This window comes from Thermobia domestica, chromosome 16 (genome assembly GCF_964235325.1).
Source record: "Thermobia domestica chromosome 16, izTheDome1.hap1.1, whole genome shotgun sequence".
NCBI lineage: Eukaryota > Metazoa > Arthropoda > Insecta > Zygentoma > Lepismatidae > Thermobia > Thermobia domestica.
In genome coordinates this window covers 113889243-113911951 of record NC_137469.1, presented here as the reverse complement: position 1 = coordinate 113911951, position 22709 = coordinate 113889243, and the positions used below count along the sequence as shown (strand labels likewise).

Here is a 22709-nt window from a genome sequence, read left to right as displayed (position 1 = left end):
TGAAAGGAGCCGATATTGCTTATGTTTTACCAAAGCAGACAGGATAAACAAATACGTACAACCATTTCCTGAATTCCTGTACGTGCTTTTTCTTATTCACATCTTCCTTCACCACCCCTTTATCATGGTAGTGTTCTGGCCGTTGACCTCCAAGAACAAATCGTGGAAGTCCATGCTTCTTTGTCTCCAGTCACAAATACAGAACATGGGAATACGAAAGGGTTAAGAAAAATAAGAAAACGGTATTTTGCGTGACCAAGATATGCAGGTAAATTTATCATTATCATTATAGGATAAACACTGCTTCAATAAGGCCAACTTCCAAGATAGACAGGTGGCCAACTTACAGAGTAATAAGTAATGGATATCTTATGGGAAAATGCAGGTTCAAGACCAACAAGGCCAAGATAAGCAGGTGGCCAACTTAGAGAAGTGGCCAAGGTAAGAGATTTTACTGTAATAATTAGTTAGAATTGAGACAGACTGTACCAGCGGTAGCAATAATGCTCACTGCTATATAGAGTCATTATAAAAACTAATAGACTTCACTATGATAATATATACTATTATTATTATTATTATTTATAATAAAAATATCAAATAAGTGCGTTGCGATGTTTTGGACGCTAAATAAAGTGTGTGATCAGTCAAAAAAAAGGTTGAGAACCACTGCTTTGGAACATAAAAGTAATGCAGCTGATGGACCACTCTAAAACTAGTGCGTGCAATGAAGTTTCCAGATGTTTCGAAGAAAGTGGTGCATCTGATTTCTGATACAAATCAGCAATAATTAATTTAATGAAACGTTGCATAGGGCAGTGAAACTAAGCCACGCACTGTATATACAAGGAAAGTATTAAAGAAATGATCAAAATTTCATGGAAGAAAATAATATTTTATTTTACTTAACTTCCATTTACAACTTCTCTTCCTTCATTCGTTCCCCTTTACATACATTTATACTGTATATACAAATACTCACAGTGAACAATAACAAAAACAAATATTTACATTTTTATAATTTATACAAAGTGCTCGTGTACTTATTTTAAGGCAGACATTCCCCTCTCCAGAAGCTCTACCATGATGGGGTACAATGGATGAAAATGCTGCTCGCCTCGCATTCTCACGATCTGTTGGTATCTTTGGAGAGCTCCACCAATTAATTCCAAGCGCTCTCTCTCATCAGGATGGTCATCAAGCCACTGGGAGTATCGACTTACTGACCAACTGGCGCTCTGAAATATCAACAATAACAATATACGATTAATCCAGACCATACCCAAGAATATTATTACATACCAAAATTATTACATATTTACCAGAATGATGCACACGTCCTCGTCACACCGGTGCTTGTGACATTAGATCGATTCCCGGTGAAATACGTGCGGTTTGGATCCTACGTGAAACTATGAATCCACATTCCACAATATAATCTCAGTGTTGTAAAGGTGTATTGACCTAAGTTTTTTTTTTTTTTTTTTTTTTTCCTTAACCTATAGGGTATTTCCTGTAGACATGGAACCTTTGGATAAATGTACAATTTGTAGTACAAGCAAAGGAGAAAAAATCCAAAAATTGGGAATTCCCTTCTCAAAGGAATAAAACTGAGAAAAATTAAATTTTGTCATGCCACTTCACTCAAAACCTATATAGTACTTCCTGCAGGTATGGAAACTTGAAATTTGGCACAAATGTAGGATTTATGATATAAAGTACAAGAAAATAACAAAACTGGAAATGACCCCTTCCAGAAAAGTGATTAACGTAGGAGAACTTACTTCTATTTTTCACATTTATATTTTGGGTAGAATATACTCTTCATCACAGAATATATACAACGACGCCGATTTTCGAAGATTTATGTGGGTGCATATCAATAGCGTGACCGCTGTTATATGTTTTCAGGGAAGTCTCGATATTTTTTGATTGATTTCCTTTTAGTTAAAATCTTTTATGAACACTATCATAAAAGGCTGTGTTCGATTCTGTTTAAAATAAAGTTTTTTCTTCTTCTTCTTTTTTTATTTTATTGTAGGGACTGCCTTCGACTAGGCCAGAGACAGGCAAGGAAGGAGGGAGTGTGTTGCTTGGTTGCCTCTGCATTAACACGTTTGAAACAAACAATATTTTAGAAGTTAGAAATTTTAACTTCCATCTCAATGTTTTAATTGCTTATTTACTTGATAATGGCAAGTGAGAAATATTTATTTTATTTTGTTTGTATTGGGTGCTCAGGGTGTCTTCTAAGCAATAGAAACGTACTTTGCTTGCGATTTGACAGCGTCTAAATCTGACCATAGACATTTTTGGTGGTGAATTTTGACGTTTTATAGAACAAAGTTTTCCAATCTGTACTTACGTTTGTACAGTTAAAAAAAATTCGTGACCCCAAAGCTAAATTTCGTGACTTTTTAGTGAATTTCATGACCGTTTTCTGATTTCGTGACTTTTTCGTGACATTCGTGACTTTCGTGACCAATGTGCTGGACACCCTGGTGCTGGAGCCCCGGAGCACCCTCGTAGTCGGCGCAGATGTATACAGGAGTTTCTGTAGCTAGAACAGATTAATTATATTTACATTAATTCCAATGGGAAAATAATTTCGATTTACGAACACCGTTACGGAACGAATTAAATTCGTAACCCAAGGGTCCATTGAATTAGCATTTAATGGGAGGAAAAGCGCCCTAAAAACAATACATATACCAATCGATAAATCTCATCGAGCTGAATATAACAATATGAATAAATGCAAATTCTCATGCATGGGTTTCGAAAAATCGAGAAAGACTATGTTTTTAAACCTGAAAATTGATTCTGTACCATAACCACATTACCTGTGAAGAGATGCTGGTATTTGAAGTATACATTAACGCGTCAGTCACGTTTTTCATTATGGCACTGACAGGGCGACAATATACACTATCTACCAAAAAGTCACCGGTCACCCCACAACTTTCGGAATGAAGCGAATCATGACATACCTAATATCGGGTAGAGCCTCCTTTGGCTTGGATCACAGAATGTATCATCCGAGGAAGGCTTTTTACCAACGTCTCAGGTGTGATAAATTGGAGCACGTTTAAGGCCCAGACCAACTCATCCAAATTCACTTGCAAGGCGGTTCCAAGTGCGGCAGGTGAATTTGGACGAGTTGGTCTGGGCCTTAAACGCGCTCCAATTTATCCTACAGATGATCCACGGGGTTCAAGTCAGGCGATTGAGCATACCACTGGAGTCGTTTCACATTGTTATCGTCATACAACGACATAACATTGGCAGTTTATAGCAAGGGGCATTATCATCCTGATAGTAGCATGGGTCCATTGCAAAGAATTTTCACAATGTGGGAAGCGCTGAATTGTCCAAAATGTCCAGATAATTTGCACTCATCATGTTACCAGGCACAACAACAAGCGGGCCTAGGACCAACCAACAAAATGCATCCCACACCATTACACAACCACCACCACCAAATTTCATTGTTGGCACAATGCAGTCTAGTAAGAAGCGCTCCCCGAGTTGTCGCCACACCCATATTGGACCACCTGACATGAAACACGTGTAGCGTGATTTATCACTCTACACCACATGTTTCCATTGGACTAGGGTCCAATTTCGACGAGCCTTACACTATGCCAACCTCCTGGTTTTATTGGTTAGAGTGAACTGTGGCTTGTGGGCAGCTGCTCTACCATGGAAACCAAGTGCATACAATTCTGTCCTGACAGTGTTCAGTAAAACTGATGTGTAGAACTCGCGCTGGATGATAAATGCAGTTTGACGACGATTACTAGATACCACTCGTTTCAGCACTCTCCGGTCCCTGTTCGTCAATTTCTTGAGTCGTCTGGGCCGTTTAGGGTCACTGGTGACACCATGACGTTTCCATCTCAGGATTACATCACTCACCGTTCATTTTTGGTGGCGTAATTGGGCACTAATAGCACGATTCGACAAACCCGCAATATGACAGCCGATGATGACTCCCCTGTCGAACTCACTAAGTTCTTGTCTGTGTGCCATTGTCAGTCAAACTGACTCTTCGCCTGTCGCACGATCACTGATAATGTCTTCCTCGCCGAAACAAATGACTGGCGTCGTGCAGGTTGCGCTGGATTCCTTACGGCGATGTCCTAGCAGACTGACCGGTAACTTTTAGGTAGATTGTGTATACGTTACGCTTAATGAGACCGAAACCACAATTGCAACTTTAACTCTGGTTTAACTATAATATTATCCAAAAGAGATGATACATACCAATCAATACATCATCAAACTGAAGAAAACGACAATCGTTGAAGATAAATTCTAATATATACTTTTCGACAAAATTGGGAAAACGAAATTTTACGGCGTTTAAAAGTATGTCGTAGTGGGCACGGTGGCTCAGTGGTAAAGCGCTTATCTGTAGTGCATGGGATCCCTAGTTCGATCCTCTGCTAAATAAGTTTGTGATGGACAACATCGGCTTTCACCAGGTATTCCCGTTTCCTCCTACATTCCCAACCACCAATTCTTTCATCATCATTCAGTTGCCTTAGTCATTGTCTCCCTTAGGCTAAAGGGTATAATCGTGGGACGTTAAACTGAGAGATATCATTTCATTTCATTCAAAACTACGTAGTTCGTTGTCTATCTGATACAGATAAGTTTTTATTTTGCTTCAACAGATTAGTATTTATTAGACTTCCAAAACTGTGCTATGCGTAAGTGTCGGAAGTAATATAGAACGGCTATATCCGTTCGTCTGTTGACAAGTATTTTTTTTTTTAATCAATTCAGCGTCCAAAGAAAAGGTTCTATCTCCTCCGTTAAGTCTTTATTCAAACCGAAAATGATAGAAATCTACCAGTTCCGGCTTCAACGTTCATCCCTATAGAACAGAAACGGTAATAGACAGCGACAAGCGACTTTTTACAATCAAATCAGCGTTTGAAGAGAACATACCATCCCCACCTGCAACACTCTACTGAATCGTGGTTGAAATTCATTAGTATCTGGTTTCAATACTGATTTTCCTAAAGCAAAAGCAGTAAGATATCGAGATATTGAGAAGCAGATTTTTGCAATCGATTCTATGTTCCAAGAATAGGTTTCATCTCCTCCGTTAACCCTTTATTCAAACCAGAAATGGTAGAAATCAACTAATTCCGGTTTCAACGTTAATCCCCACACTGGGAAACGGTAATACACAGTGACAAGCGGTCTTTTGCAACCGATTTAGCGTCTCAAGAGAACATGCCATCACCACCTGCAACAGTATATGGAGACGTGAAATTTACCAGTACCTTCAGTTCTGATATTGATTTTCAAAGAGTAAACACGGAAAGAGATTCGAAAACTTTTTTTTTTTTTTTTTTTTTTTTTTTTTTTTTTTTTTTTGACAGAGATTCAGCGTCCCAAGAATGAGTTTTTGTCTCGATTTTTATCTACCTGTTGAAACCGGAAGTAGTGAAGATCTAAGATTTTTCGGTTACCGAATAACGGATGAAACGGAAATAAATATCGACAAGCAGTTTTTATAAGGATTAAGTATCGCAAGAATATGTTTCACTTTTGATTTTGTTCTTTTACTGCAACACGAAGTGATAGACATCAATTAGCACTTCCGGCTTCAATATTAAGCTTCATAGAGCCAGAATTGTAAAAATAGCCAGTAATGGCTTTTTGATATGGATTCAGCGTCCAAGAAACAGGTTCTATCTTTGATAATATTACTCTATTGCAACCTGTAGTTACGGATGTTTTACTTCAAGTTTGAGTATTGAATGCGCATAGTTTGGATGTCTCCCGTAGTTTCATACTGTAAAACGAAACTCATATGTTTAATTATGTACTTTTTATGAAAAACATATACTGTAAGTAACAGATTATATCTATTGGTGTTTTATTTATTCTAACAGTGAAACACACAGTTCAAACAGTGACGCGCATACCACTTGTAATAATGAGGCCTGTGAAAAGGAAACTTAATAAAACAAATTGGAAAGAAAATATTTTAAACAAATCTTCTTACACAAGAAGTGCTCAAGCCTTTACCAGTTTGGTCTGACTATTTAAACTATGAATATGTAAATGTCTATTTTCTCCAAGTTATTACACTAATTTTCTATGTTGTGGATTAAAACTGACGGGAACAGGTCAAAACTCCCATAGCCAAAACCCTCACACTAAATGTCAAAACGCCCACACAAACAGTCATAACCCCCACACAAATGGACAAATCTCCCAAATACACGAACGGTCATAACCCCCACAGCCAAAACTCCCACACTCAAGAAATGTCAAAACGCCCACAAAATCGGTCATAACTCCCACACAAACGGAAACCAAGTTCTATTACATTTAAAATTTATCTCCAAGCAATTGACCAATATCCTCACTCTGTCTTAGCTACAGTTGCAAACTTGAAGTAGAAGTAGTGTCATTACTGCTGGAACCAACTCTACCGGGATTATGAATTACATTTTTGGGCTTTTGGCATCTATGGTCATGTTAGCTCGTCCCACATATGAAGGTTGAAGTCTTCCGGTGATCACACTGCCCGCAGAATTGTAGAGGAAGAAAGGAACTGGGAAGGAAGTGTCCTAGGACTATTATATTGTGGTACCATCTCATATTGGCCTAGTGTCAATGAGGAAAGCCCAGGAAAAACCTCACTCAGGATGGCTGCTCTGAGAAAGCTGTTACAACTTTTTGAACGAGTGTTCCCACCGGGAATCGAACCCAGGGCCACTCTCACCAGTACGGCTTAGAAATGCGAGGGCCCGAAAAAAGACGGCTCTTTTGGGAGACATAGGGAACGAAGTTCTCTTCCACGGCCTTTTTCCAAAAAAAGAACGAAGTTCCTTCTCACGTCTTTTTTTAATATTTCCGTTTTAATAAAGAAATAATGGCACTTTCTTAATTTCTTTTTCGAATATAACACGAAACAGACATTTAATTAGGTATTTTGAAGAAACATCATGAAAAAAAATCTTGGTACATAATTGTGGGGCGTTAAACTCTACAAAAAAAAAAAAAAAAGTGTCAGAAATAATTGTACCGAAAATGTAATGAATTTCGTGAAACAAAATTATCATATAAAATTTATGAATAGACTAAAACTTTATTATTATTTATGAATAAACTGAAACATTTATTAACTCCGTTAAGATTCGAAGGTAAGAAAGTTAAAGATGTTGTCCAAAAGAGATTCTTATTTCAAACATTTTGACAAGGTATAACAACAAAGAAAGTAGGAATTATGTGAGTAATGTTGTTTTACTATTGTGTTAAACTAACATCATACAGAAAGTAACCATTTATGGCTTCAATTTTGTAACCTGAACTCACATTAAGTTCTAATAGAATATCTCAAACTCAGATTAAAGTCATTTCGGTACGAAGAACGAGATGTAAACGAAATTTTATACCAAAACAAAAATGGTTTTGTTGTTGCTCCTCAGTTTATGGTACCTTTCTTCATGCTTGGCAATTTCAATTTAGGCAACCAGTAAAACACAGATAACAAGATGTGCAACTACTAGGCATTAGGTTAAAATGATTAGGCAACCAATATGATATTTGTGATATGGTGGGCTGAGTAATTTAAACTTGCTGTCAACAATACAATGCCAATTTAAGAATCAATAAAGATAGCCAACCATGGACTGAACTCAGGACTCATGAGTATTTAATGTTGTAAACACACTTTCTTAATTGTACAGTCCACTACAAAAAACAAAAGGGGAACTTGAAAAGAAAAGAAAATTTTAAAAAAAAGCAAAAGTATCCGATTTTTTTGTAGCTGTTATTTCTGCATCTCTAGCACGACCATATAATGTCTTTGTCACTGTCAATAGTTTATAAGATCTTTACAAACGTACCCTTTTATTTAGTGCATATAATATTTAATGTACTATTTACTGTAGTGTTTCAGTGTTCCCTGACACCTTCCTAAGCAAACAGTTATAGTGCCACCGAGTAATAAGTTAACTAAGTATTTCACTATACAATGTAAACATTTATGTTTTGAATAACAGTATAGAAAGTAAATGAAAAGTATATTCATCGAAATTTAATATATAATTAACTTTTAACACGCGATTATAACATCATTTTCACACAGTGCCTGCTACAAGTGGGTAAAATATCTCCATACAAACTAGCACAAAGTTACACAAATCTTCATAAAAATCTCCTTCACACTTAAAAAAAAGTGCAAGGAAATTACATTACCATAAGAGGGTAAAAAAAAGTGCAAGGAAATTACATTACCATAAGAGGAAATTCAGAAAATTGACAGCGGATTGCCAATGAGTTATCCGATCTGCTAAGGAAGGCGTCGGGACACAGAAAAACATCATAGTTAATAGTACATTGAATATTAGACGCGGTAAATAAAACAGATGTTTACAATTGTTATAAAGACGCATCACTTAATATCTTTAAATAATTATGTCATATCGGAAATAAAAACATAGTAAGTTCCTTTTAACTGTATAACGCTAAGCGTACCTGATGTGGAGATTGCATTTCTTGTGGAGCTTTTGCAAAAAAGAAATGCAACACAAGGCTATAAGGAATGACATCTCCCAAAGCAGAACATTTTACAATGTCTTCATATGTTTGAAACAATAACGGCCGGAAAGATCGTAGAATACGGTACGGTCTTCCTAGTTCACCTGCTCTTTGACAAAGAGGAGTCACTGCCAGTTCCATCTGAAAAACATAAAAGTTATACATTATAACAACAACATAATAATAACTGCAACTTCGTCTTTAACATCATGCTACATACACGATACCACATCTAGTAACATCCGTACAATTGTAGACATGTGTAGATGTATTTATAAGTTATATCTTAGGACAATTTTACGAACAAATGTCTTGCATTTCATCAATAAAAAGAATAATAGTAAATATTATATTAAAATTACTGATTAGAGTACAGGGTTAGCCTAATGATTCATTGGGTTTCAAAGCACCGACCCCCAGCTCCCATACCATATGATTTCTTCCCATCGGGTTATGTTACGCACAAAGTTTATGTATCCCCAATGCCAACAACGCTACAAGAATTGCAGGAACGCATCGACGCTGATGTGACGAACATTGACGGAAACATGCTAGTGAACGTATGGACGGAACTGGATTACTGTTTGGATATTTGCCAGGTGACCAAGGGCGCACACATTGAACATTTGTAGAATAAGCCAGAAACTTGGTGAGTGTAAGTATCTTTTATGCTTAACCCGTCTTTGTACGTCGTATACTTGTAAATAAACAGTTCTTTGAAACCTGATGAATCATTTGGGCTAACCCTGTATTGTAATATCTTCTCGTTTGCAATTACGCAATATTTATTTAGAAGTAACATTATTTATCATTATTTATGAGTGCTTTTGTTAGCTGAATGCTTATAATGTGGCTACCTTTGCTGTACATTGTTTCAGGTTTGATTCTCTAGGACAAAAATCCCCCCTCTATAATAAGGACCCAGTACAGTAAGGCAATCGGAAAGCATACCTCAACTAAACTGCATCAAACAATAGCGAAGGAAATCAGTAATGATGCCAATGAAAGAAATATGTATCATTTAACTAACAAGTCATCTGCCTAGGCAAATCCCTTAGTGAATTTTAGCACCACAGTGTTATATTACTCCAAATATTGCTATTTGCAATTTTCCACAATACAATTATTACATACTAATGAAACTGTCCATTGGAGGCATAGTGATTAATCGATAGAGCGCTCACCTCTTGTGCGACCTCTGGTTTGATCCCAAGCCATGTGAGTTTGTGATTACAATATCGTGTCCGTGTTTGTTCTCGAGGTTATGCCGATTCTTGCATATTGTCAATCTTTCATAATAATCATCATAATACACTTCCATTAATCATCCGCCTCCTTTCGCCTACAGAGCATAACAACCATGGAACGTGAAAGATTTTATTTCATTTTCATTTAGGATATCCTTTCTTCACAGTGAGAAGAAGTTCAAGTATTTATTATGTAGTGAGGATGTTGTGAGTAATAAGTGCGATGTAGGTTAAAAAGAGATAGATGGGTTAATGAAGGGAAGCAATGTAAGAAAGGATAGGAGGCTTGAAGTTTTCAGAGGAGAGAAAAATATTGTTCGTATTTCATTCGGGAATCAATACACAAGACCTCAATAAATCGCAAGCAGATATTTTAGAGCAACAGTCTTCAACATCGTGTTCTATCTATCCCCTGCACTTTTCAGCCATGTTGTACTCTGTGCAGATGCTAATTAATGTAAGTATAACGCGCGAACACTAGACGCACAGGCTACGTCTGCACATATTCGGAGCGTTAGGACAATTAAGCAAGATGTGGAATGCGATGCGCAAGCGATTCGTACAAAAGTGGTCGGTTCCGGCACCCCACACGTTAGTATGTTTGAGCACGAAATTGTATATTGTTTCTGTATATTATTGTATAGGTACTATCGTCTCTTATTTTTGCGTGTACTAGGAACAGAGTGTGCATAAGAACAAAATATGGTAGCACTCCTACTCACGTAAATGTTCTTCGAAAATTTATATGCTCAAAACACTATTATCGTGAAGGATTAAGGGAAACATAGTACGTTGTTCGTTGCTTCGTATAAATGTCAAAAATCCTGCGTAAAATGTTCCTCATAGCAAAAACTAAAAACTCATATAAATTTTCACTGTTAAGCACTCGATATGCGAGGGATGATCAGAAGGAAAGGTTACAAAGCATAAAACTTTCATATCATTCACTGTAACCTAACTAAAATTTATCTGTAGATTAATAACATGTCTGTCTTGGTACAGGTTTGAAGACTTCGGATTCTGATCATGTATACCCGAGAAGCGGACATTAATAATGATGACTCGTCGGTAAAATTGGTCAAAAGTAGAAGTGAGATCAGTGGTGCAGTTCCTGTGGGCTAAAAACACTACACCTGCTGATATTCATAGGCAAATTGCATAGCTGTATGGGGAGAGAGAAATTTCAAAGCAACTTGTAGGGAAGTGGTGTGCTTTCAAAGAAAGAGACGGACCAATACTGTTAATGACAACCCTTTACACAGCGGTAGACCCCATATTTCAACCAATGACGTTACGCTTGGAACGACTAGAGTATCCCTTATACAGTCCTAACCTAGCCCCAGTGACTTTCACTTTGTCCCTGTTCTAGAGCAAAAAATGGCTGGCCACCATAATCTGACATGTGATTATGTCAAAACCGTTGCCTCGCGGCGGTTACAAGAATCTGACGCGAATTTCTATGCAAATGGTATAAAAAAAACATTATCTGCCGTTGTGATACGCGGTTGAACAAAAACTGTGATCACATCGAAGACTATTATTAAGTGTCCCCTATCATTAGATGCATTGATCTTCCAGCTATATCTCACACATAAGCCATAATAGGTTTTGTAACCATTTTTCGATCATTTCTCGTACATGATATGATTAGAATTGTTTTCAAAAACACCTTCAAGTGATTACCTCAGAATTGTTTCAACACCGTGTGTATAGAAGCAACATCCTTTACAACCAGAAATATAATCCTTTCTAATGCAAGCATTTTTTAAAACATTAAAACCATAAGCTAATGTATAGTTTCGGATTTAATAAAACCATCAAGATAATATGATTATTATTATTATTATTTTTAATAACCTCATACCTCAGCAAAGTCTGCAGCTAAACGCATTTTTCCTCCCTCACCAAGGGGTCGTACGAGGCACGCATGGCGGACAAATAACTCCAAGCATCGACACGCTGTAGGATGTACGCTGGAATTTTATTCGTTTATTATTACTACACTCTATATCAGATACTCAAAAAAAACTTTTAAATAAACTACAACATAACTAAGTGCCATTATTACTAATCTGCGACATGTTTTTATTTCTACCAAAAATTTGGTACATGCTAGATATTTCGAATATTTGAACGAGCATTATTCTTAGATAGTTTTTTTAAGACTCATTGCATTTTGTAAAAAGAACTGAATTGATCATTGCAAAAAGAGCACTTGTAACACTTAGGGTGAAATTCAGTTATTTTTGAATTTGTGACTTACAATTGTAGATCTACCATTCAGAATGAGCAGGGTTCACGTACGTGGAAGTACATGGAACTATCTGTCTCAACCCATGATAATTGTTATCTGAATAAACTCTCACAATAAAAAATAAACAGTTTTTCGTTTATCTCGAACACTTGATTTTGTAGATTGTGCCTTTGTGCAATGATCAAATTGCTCACATATTAAATTGTATCAACTCCAATGCTATTCCGAAACAACGGCGCCGACTTTCCAAAATTTATGTGGGTGTATATCAATGGCGGGAAGTGTTATATGTTTTCAGGGAATATGATTTATTTTTAGTTTTATCAACACTGTAACTGTTAGTTTATTTAGCCTTTTATGAACACCATCATAAAGGGCTGAGCTGTGATAAAGTAAAATATACCGGTACTATAAGAATAAGTTGGGGCTGCCCTAGCTTCGTCGGTAACACAGGGTGTCTACTAAAATTCCAAAATTAAATTTCGTGACTTTTTCGTGACCTTTTCTTTCCCAAACCGTAAAATTTCGTGAGATTCTCAAGAGCGGATTTTGATGCGAATTAGGCTGAATTTTCATGCATGCGATAGAAGCGTGCTTTGCTTACGATTTAGTAGCTTCTGAAGCCGACCATAGACATTTTTGGTGCTGAATTTTGACGTTTCATAAAAACAAAAATTTTCCAGTCTGTACTTATATTTGTACAGATAAAAAAAATCGTGACCCAAAAGCTAAATTTCTTGACTTTCATGACTGTTTTCTGATTTCATGACGTTCGTGACCGATAGACACCCTGTAACACGGCAGACTTAAACGCAGGAGAAACGATTCAAACCCAGTTCCAAACAAAGTTTTGTGGGTGCGTCGCACACACAAGATTATTTGTGTGGGTGCCGGAGACCCGGAGCACCCACGTAGTCGGCTCGCATGTTCCGAAATCAAGAATGTTTTCTAACTGAAAGATATACATCGTAAATCTGGTTAAAAAAAAAAAAAAAAAAGTTTTATGTTCCACCATTATGCCGGCTAGGCTAAAGGAGACGGTGACGATGAGTAATGAATGAAATGGTGGAATGAAGAAAGTGGGAGGAAACAGGTGAACCCCGAGGAAACCTACGAACACGGTGTTTGTCCACCACAAAGTTCGCTTGAAATCTGGTAACAAAATCACTTGTTATAGCGAAGAACAATGGTAATGAATCAAAACTCTAATTTTGTATATACATACATATAAAAGTAAACCTTAACTTATACATTCAACACCCTAATAAATTACACACACGTTGTTTGTTTTTCTACTCTTCCAAAAACTTAATTTCTTCAGTGTGTAAGAAATTACTTTAGAATTATGCAGTTGATGTGAGTTATATTATTACCCATCCTTTAGACTTTCCTCTGCGTGAAGTCCGGAATTTCGAACGGTATGCACCACGCCTTCATGTTATATGTCAACTGTACTTACAGGCCTATGACATTCTTATTGGTGACGACTCTGTCAACTCTTCTTTTTGCTTGTTACACATTTAGTGCTATTCCACTTTGGCTACCGATTTATCGAAGATTTAACCTTCGGTTGTTATCACATGAAAAAATCCACAGGTGTCCAGGACTAACAGTAAGAGATGCTATCGGGTGCAATAAAAGGGCTGTGTCATGGATGCCTATCAGGTACGAGACATTGCCCTTCCCATTCTACACAGGGAGTTGCTACAGTGGAAACTAGGTTGCGGGCGGTCGTTCGGACTCATGGCAGTTACAGTGAACAAAATCAGTGGTCAGAAAGGGGATTTACCAGCAAGTACGTGATTCAAAGTTGATTTATTTATCTTGGGAAACCTTCTGTAACTTTCATTTAAAGACCTTTTTTTTATCCTTTGTAATTTTTTTCCCGGGTTTATTATATCCTCTTCTTCCTCTTACTATCTATGCTTTTAACTTTTATTCTTCAGTTTTCAATTTTGCCATCCCTTCATGACAAGCACGTCTACGCCATTGGCTTCATGGTGACGGATACAATAGCCTCGTTATTGACCTTAAAGGAAGTAATACTTCAAAAGAAGCGATTTTGTACCTACGTTTACAAAGACATTTTTGCTTATCTTATGCTCAGTTGTACAATCCGCGGCAAAAAACCTGCAACATGAGGATGTAAGTTTATTGTAAAGCTACGCCTAACAGCACAGGGAATGAACATAACGTCTAAGTGGAACGAATCACGCCAGGATAAACCTCGGCCTTCTCCCCTGCACACTTATTTTGGAGCAAGACTTCGTCATTTCACAATAAACTTATATGCTCATGTTGCAGGTTTTTTGCCGCGGATTGTACCAATCGAGAATTCACAGGGGTAAAACTAAAGTTAATCATCGAAGTGTGAATAATGTGTTGCGTCTTAATTCTGATCTGATCTTAAGATTACTTTGATATATCATCGGATTAAGATAAATCGTCGAAAACAGGAGATTAATCCGTGATCAGCATTGTTATAAGGTTGCTTGCATGAGATGATATAAATGATTTGGATGTTTATGTGGTTATTTACGTGGTTATGTGGATATAACTGCTGTTTCTGTAGTTATTTTCAATCGAGAAAATAACTAAAGCGAGAATGATATCTGTACTAATAAATAGTCATTACTACAATGAAAGATTAAAATACCAAATTTTCACTACTTTATTATAATATTTATTTTGTTAATAGTGTTTTTCATTGTCCAAGCTTTGCTTTTAGCATATGTAAATTTGATTTAAACTACTCGTTGAGCAAAACAAAACATTTATTGTAAAAACAATACGTAAAAGAGGAGGAAGGAATGATGGAAAAAGGAGTAATATAATAGGATCCAGTGCGGTGAGTGTGATATGTGCTATATTGGAGAAACGAGAAAGAGGATAAAAGAGCGAATAAAGCAACATAAGGAAGACGTTAGGCTGGAGAGAGGCAGAAATGCAATCTACAATTACATAAGAGACACGGGACATTAAGTTAATTGGAGTGAACTGGAAGTGCTGGACCAAGGGGAAATGAAATTACTCAGAAAATGGATTTTTTTTTTAAAAAAAAATAAAAGACGATAGTGTTACGAACTGAAACTCTGGACTTAAAATTGATGAAATATGGAATAAGTTATTAAGAAGTCTTAAAGATTAATTAAGTTAATTGTATAGATTTAGTTTTGTAAATTTAGTATTATTTATTTGTATTTATTTATAATTTATATTATTAGTATTCATATTTAACAAGTTAATTGATAAGCTTATTTAGTTAATTATGCCTGTTTTTTTTTTAGAAATGCTTGTATATGGTTGTCAACAGAGCAGAAAGAGAAATAACGACTTTTCTTTCTGTTTTTATGTTTTGGTGTGTGGTGTAAGGGAATTGTTTGCTGTAGATTTGAGTAATTAATCAGAAATCGTGAGTTTTAAAGTTTTCTCATATATTAATTCTATTACTACCTGTGTATTCATAGTATCTAATGAAGCCAAAGTGGATAGTGGCAAAACTGTTACACGTTAATAATTTTTGCAATTAACATACTGTTTTGTTTAGTGAGTAGTTTAAATCAAACTTATTTAATTAATTAATTTAGTAGTTTGTGAATTGAAGAAATTTAGTTTTTAGTGGCTACCTAATTCAAGTAGAAGAGTAGGTTAAGTGTCACATTTAAGGTGATTATCTTTATACGATTCTACCAAACTGCATAGCATTCTGTTGGGTTCAATTATATTTTATGGCATATATGGCTCCATTCGCTCATTTAACAAACCTGTTGGCATTTTAAAGGTTTATAATTTTGCTTCATTGAAGTTGAATACGCCCTTGTATATTAAATACTGCAGCAATAAGCGTGAAAAGAAAACAATAAATAATTAAATAAACCGGAGCAGTAAATGGAACACTTAACTGTATATGTCATAAACCAGAATTGCTCCCATTCTTGCACTAAATTTGCTCACACGTTCTGCAAATTTTAATCAGATACTACAATTAAAAAAAAAAAAAAAAAAAAAAATATTGCTTGCTGGTGCACTGTTAATTGAAAACAAAACGGAATGCTATTGTGCTTTCAACAATGAGACAAGCAGTAACTTCTTTTTACCACCACATGTAATTACCTACACATTTTTTAAATTCAAACAACCAGCCTTATTCTACATTCACTAAATTTTGGTGATGTGCCGTATTACAGGTATATATAATGCGTATAGTTGTATACCGTATTTATGATATGCATTAGTCACTTTTGACGTAACTTAAAAGTTCGTAAAAATTAAAAACAAGAATATACTGAGTAATTACAGTATAGAATACTACATGTTCAAATGCAATGCAAAACGAAACACTGGTAAACATGCTCTCAAACTGATTACTCTTTCTATATTATCAAATGATGACTCGTATTATAAGAGTTTCTCTCTTTCAACTGACCCCGGTCTTACTAACTTATTTTGTGGTACAATTGCAATGGTGGTATTACATGAGAGGAATCAATATTTTTTTTATATATATTAAATGAACATTACATTAGTGGTATTATATGAGTAAAATCTGTTTTTTCTCAATCACATTTCCAGTGAGAGAAAAGTACACATTGCGGAAATCTTAATTTTACGGTATTTTAATAAGGCAAGCGGGGAGTAATATACGTGAGTAAATACGATAATCTAGATTAAATCCCACTTACCATTTTGCTACCAATTCTTGACACTGGAACTGAGATAAATAATTGGAAGAGGCTCGAGATATAAATTGCTGGAGTTCTTTCATGTACAGTGAACATGGTGCTGTGCTTCCACCTCCTTCAGGTAATCCTCTGGAAAAGATAAATCTCATTTTAAATTTCAACATAGGAGATGTACTATCAATATTTACTTCACAATTTTACTAGCCTATATCTTGTCTTGTATAACATTGTTAGAGCCAAATGATGTCACTAAGTCAATACAGTTGTACTACTATACCAAGTTTCTTTCTCCTGAGATTTAAAAAGGCATATGGAAAACTGAAAATTAGAGATGGAACAGATTAAGATTTTTTTAATACTACTGAAACCAACCCTTAACAGGGACTACGCTAAACATAGGCAATTAAACCACTTAAACTTCACAAGGTAATGCTTGAATTGTAGCTACTTTCCTCACTTTTTAAAGTAACGCAAAATCTAGGAATCATATTAACATTTCCCAATTTTGTTACTACTTATAAAACCCTATATGTAAAATATAATGTGACTTCCACGATATCTGTATTCTTAGCCCTTAAGTAGCCGCGCCATATTTTCTAATTTAAGTAGGTGCATGGGCGTATCAGATACCCCCATCAATTATTTGTTTTTTTTTTTTAAAAAAATGAAATGAAATTTTTGAGTTTTATGTCCCACAGTTATGTCGGCTAAACTAAAGGAGACCGTGGCGATGAGAAATGAATGAAATAGTGGAATGAAGAAAGTGGGAGGAAACGGGAGAACCCCGAGGAAACCTACGCGCACGGTGTTTGTCCACCACAAAGTTTACTTGGCGGGAGCAGGGTTTGAACCCGGACCGCGGATCCCAAAAATGAGATAATTGTCTAATCTACTTATATGCATGTTGTACTAAATTAAGAAAAAGCAATGATAATATACATTTGAATATGCTGTTTTCAGAAAATTTTAAAGAAATTTCTGGTATCAGAATATGATTTTTTTAAAAAATATTTTAGTTTTACAGTTAATTTCATAGTAATTTTAGGTTAGAAACCTAAGCTTTTAATTCTAATATAAATCTTATTGCTATGATTATTATTGTTACTGTTAGTATTAATAATAAAATGATGATAATTTAACGAAATCGAAGTCACACGTAATATTGTACCTTCTCTTTTACAAATCTATTTTAATCATTAAGCCAATGGATTTTCATCAAATACCTGCATACATAATAACGCAAGGAAAGTTACAAATGAAATACAACAGTCACTTGTGCTCAGAAATGTTCCCCTTGAATTTTTAGGCAAATAACATAAACAGTTTTCATGTGAGGCAGACACATATTTCTTCGGCACTTACTGTAAGATATTTTCACTTTACGTACTGCTTTCATGGACAAAAAGCATAATGCCCTTGTCTTGGTGGTGCATTATCCAAAACGATGCTCACGATTTTTTTTTTTTTTTTTTTTAATTAAGTAATTTTGGCAGCGCTTTCCGTCAGATCTCAGCAGCTCTTTTCACTAACTGCGGATTTACTAAACTAGTTCTAATATCATGTAAAGATTTGTTTCTGAGTATTTGTAACAAAATGCGAGCCTGTGCATTTATGCCATCAATATCCAGCAAACCTTTAATAAAAAACATGGGCGACCATAAGATGATCAGTTTTCTTGTCGAATCTAAATGCACCGGGTAAAAACACAAATTGCTTGATTCACATAGTACTAGAGAACATATCTATTTCAAACCAATCTCTATTCCACAGGTCCTTCAATTTAGATGTCCTGAACCAAAAAATCCAGCTAGAATCAGTTATATTCCTCACTTATCTTTTGAATAATTGCATATTTATTTGTATTTTCCGTAATTATTTTCACTATAATATCACTAACGAACAAACGAAATGTTTTTACAGCACAATTAGCTTCTTTTGCTTTCTTAGTAGAATATGGAATACGAAAAACAATGAAATATTACGATCATTTGGAACCATTTGTGCAGTTTTTACCATCTGTTTTTTTCCATTTCTACCAACGGAAATAATGTAATTTTTTTCTTTAATATCGTGTTAATCATCACTTCTTTCCAATGCTGTTTCTTGTTCCAATTCATTTACATTATCATCTTAACCATAGCCACTTCTAAGTGACAAACTGCATCATCATCATGAACAAGTCTCTGAAAGAGACTCGTTTTCTCATGGGGATATTTCTGTATATAAAAAAACATACATGAATGAAGGTAATATCAATAATGTACCACTGATACCATAAGATTGGTGCTCCTACATTTTATTATCACAGATGAAAAATGCACTTCTAACTCAAAAAGCAAGAGAAGCTATTTTTGCAAAACACAAATGTAAGAAGGTGTATGGGGTATGTAGTACACCCAACTGTTTTAGGACACTCTCACAATTCAATGACTTTTCCAACAATGATGTATTTGATCTTAGTAGAATATTTGTTCTATTTTTAGGAAGGTACTGAAGGAAACTAGCTGGAGGTATGTCGGACCCTCAATGCGTCGACTTACGGGTTAAATAATACGTTTGTATGCGTTCCTTTTGTGCGACGGTGGATGTTAATAGGTGTCACACTTTCCACAGTCAGGAACTGGAGGACCGTACGCTACTTTAACCGGACGACCGTTTAGTTCATCAGTAATCCTGTGACTGGATCGTTGTCAGTGAAGTAACATGGAAAAACGAAACGTATTTGTAATAAAGGAGAAGGTCCAAGCTTTCGTTTGAGAATACAATTATGCACGTGCAACAATTAATACCAAAAATTAGAGTGTTGGAGGAAAACTTATTGAACAGCACTCGAAATAATAATTAACATGAACAAAATTTTTTCAAAATGTGACCGAAAAAAATCTGTTTATACTTAATTGAAGAAGCATTTTGTTTAAGAGCTAAGCATTCTCTTCAGTCTGCAGGCAATCTGGAACTTACCACACCTGCTGACCCTGAAATTTCACTCAATATTAGATATATACCTCTGGGATTTACAAATCACTTAACCTTAAACACCAGCTGACCTTATGACCTCAACCTCACCAAATTTGTTGATTCCACAAACTTACTGAAGTTCATCAACATTACAACACCTATTGATACTAGTATTCTCGCATTCAACTTCAAACTTACAAGGTATTGTCCCCTACAACTCACTCAGATGAAAGTTACACCTCATTGCAGCTCTAACTTCCAGTAACTATTGTCTCAAATTTACAACACTTTTGACACTACAACCTCATTCACTTAATGGCAATGCATAACTTACATACAGCATAGTCTCAAGTAAGCTACTAACATAACACTAAACAGCATGTTACTGCATACGAATTCAGCTATGACCGACATGACGACCTTTACTTGGTTGCGCTTAACAACACAATATATCAATTGATTCTATCACAGTTATTTCTTCTAGCTTCCTAAATATGAATTTCTACTTTTAATTTAAGTAGTTATCCAATTTCCTAGAAGTGTACGGTCTTAGTCTTTTGATTCCTTTACTTAAGTATTAATAAGACATTTCAGTTAACAGATACGGATACATGTTATCGCACTGAAATTTTTTACACAAAATTTTGTGGAATTTATAATACTATTTAATAATTATGGTAATTCCTTACGATCCTTTTAATGTAGAAAATTCCATATTTAATTGCACTATTTTCCTACGATTTATTTCAACATCAGTCGACATAACCTTCTATCTTCTGAAGCAAACTAAAGAGATTCAAAGAATAAAGCATCTGTAAATAATACCCACATATTTTAAAATGCATACACGTATTTCTTAATAATTGTAATACTTACTGTGAAAAATCTTCTTTATGCATTGTCAGAATAATTGCCTCAATGGCATCAGAAATTGACATTATTAGAGGTTTCATTATTGTTTCCATTAGAACATCTACATGTTCTAATGACTCCAGTATAATTGTCACAGCGTCTTGAGGAAGGGCACTTATATTATTTACCACTCTTTTCACATGCTTCTCAAAATAAAATAAAAGATTCACTATTGCTGCATTCAGGGTCTGTCCGTTTGTAGGTGAATCTACAAAGAAACGAGAAAGAACAGTTACTTGAGCAAAGCCTCAATTTATTTATTTATTTATTTAGTTTTCTTTTTAATAAAAAAAAGCAATGTATTTCATGCAATACTTTAAAACTTTTAAGGATTAGAATTCTGTCAACAAACAACTGTAGAAAACATTGATAAACTTACGACTATGAATAGGTAATGTGAAAGTATTGTAAAAGTACCGCACTTTTGTGTGCAATATTCTAAAACAATGATAAACAGACACAATAGGTAAAAGCTGCAGTTTCATTTTCCCTGTCTTTGAGAACTTATAAGTTTGCAGAACTTGCTTTTCCATCCATGTTTCATTTGAGACACTGAATTATCCCTCAAATTTTATTCTCCGATATTTTTCAATCTGCATACTCTCTACCTAAAAAGATAAGCCAGTACAAGCACAGAAAAAATAAAAAAACAATAAGGTATTTCTATGTTCTTTTTGTGAGTGACACATTTACAAAATAAAGTGTTTCAGGCATCGATAATCGTTAGTTCATCTTCAGACTAAAAAAGAAAGGAAGTCTGAACAATGATAAAGAGAAAATAAAAATACTCGTATCTTTAGTCTTGTAATGTCATACTGGAAGCTTGTGCAACTGTATTTCAGACATCCAAACTATGATATGCATAGGAAGTCTTATTGAAGGGCTATGTCCCTCTATCTGCCTGTTGACAAGTGTCCAAGCAAAAGTGGTAAGAAGCGGTTTTTTGTAATGAATTCAGCGTCACAAGAATGGTCTCACTTCCGCCATTATTCCACTACCAAAACCGGTGTTAGAAATTACTATTTTCGGTTTCAATATCGATCTTCATGGAGTAAAACCGGTATGAGATGACGAGCAGATTGTCTTTCTGACACGGATCCAGCGTCCTAACAATAAGTTTCATCTCCATCCCTACCTCGCTACGAAGTCAGTATAATTATGGTCCGAATACCAATACAAAGTTCTCTATGTAGTTTGTCTGGGTCCCAAGGCCCAGGAAGCCTAGGAAAGGATACTATAGAGCTCCACGCAAGCTAAGTGGTAACAGTTTAGGAATTATCAATGCTCCAGGCAAGCAAAGAGAAGCTGAGGTTCCGCAGAGCTCCATGCAAGCTAGTTGGTTGCAGTTAAGTTCTCCAGGCAAGCAAAGAAAGGGGTTGAGTTCCCGCAGAGCTCCAGGCAAGATAAGTGCGCAAGAGACCTCAGAGCTCCAAACAAGCTAAGAAAGCAGGGATGACCAGCCGAAACTGATGCCGATGATACCCTCTTGTGGACTGCGGTGGCGCTAGTGTCCCTCGTCACATGACTTGATGATAGTGATGATGCCTGTTGCCTGCTTGCTCGCAGTGGTTGTAGTAAGAAAGCATTTGATTTTGTTTATATATAAGATGAACGTGCTTGTGTTTACAAATCTAGACCACGTGTAGAATATTCTAATTCACGATGTTGTAAGTATTAGAAAAGTTCAAGTTTAGTTTACATAAGTAAACAATAAGTACATTTACGATGTTGACGAAGACAGACCCGCACATAAGCAGTCTATGTAATTCTTTTACAGTATTTAAAGAAAAGTTTTATAGAATTAAGCTTAGTTTCTTTCCTTCTTTACATCATGACCCTGCCTTTCCTATAAACTAACCACCTAGATATACAAAGAGTGAAAATATGCATGACTGGGCCAGAAAAGAACCCAGGTCTCTGGCTTACCATGCTGATACGTATATCACTACTATCTAGTCCATTCCCTCAACAATCATCCTTGATATCAGTGCTCAATCCTCAGACCATATGGACTGTACCCAATGGTTACATGTGTGACTGTTTAGGAAACGGTCTGGGTAGCCTTTAATGGTTAACGGATCGGCA

At 35.6% G+C, this 22709-nt stretch overlaps 1 protein-coding gene across 1 annotated transcript in view; it reads right to left on the bottom strand.

The window, feature by feature from the left end:
• Positions 1-892: 892 nt before the first annotated feature.
• fws (Conserved oligomeric Golgi complex subunit 5 four way stop) overlaps positions 893-22709 on the bottom strand; it is a 79629-nt gene continuing 57812 nt past the window's right edge. Inside the window, exons 11-15 of the mRNA XM_081742991.1 lie at positions 20589-20832; positions 16755-16883; positions 11683-11791; positions 8509-8712; positions 893-1238 (exon numbers count right to left, since the gene is read on the bottom strand). Coding sequence (XP_081599117.1) covers positions 1044-1238; positions 8509-8712; positions 11683-11791; positions 16755-16883; positions 20589-20832 — 881 coding nt within the window. The 3' untranslated portion in view covers positions 893-1043. The remainder of the gene's footprint in view (positions 1239-8508; positions 8713-11682; positions 11792-16754; positions 16884-20588; positions 20833-22709) is intronic.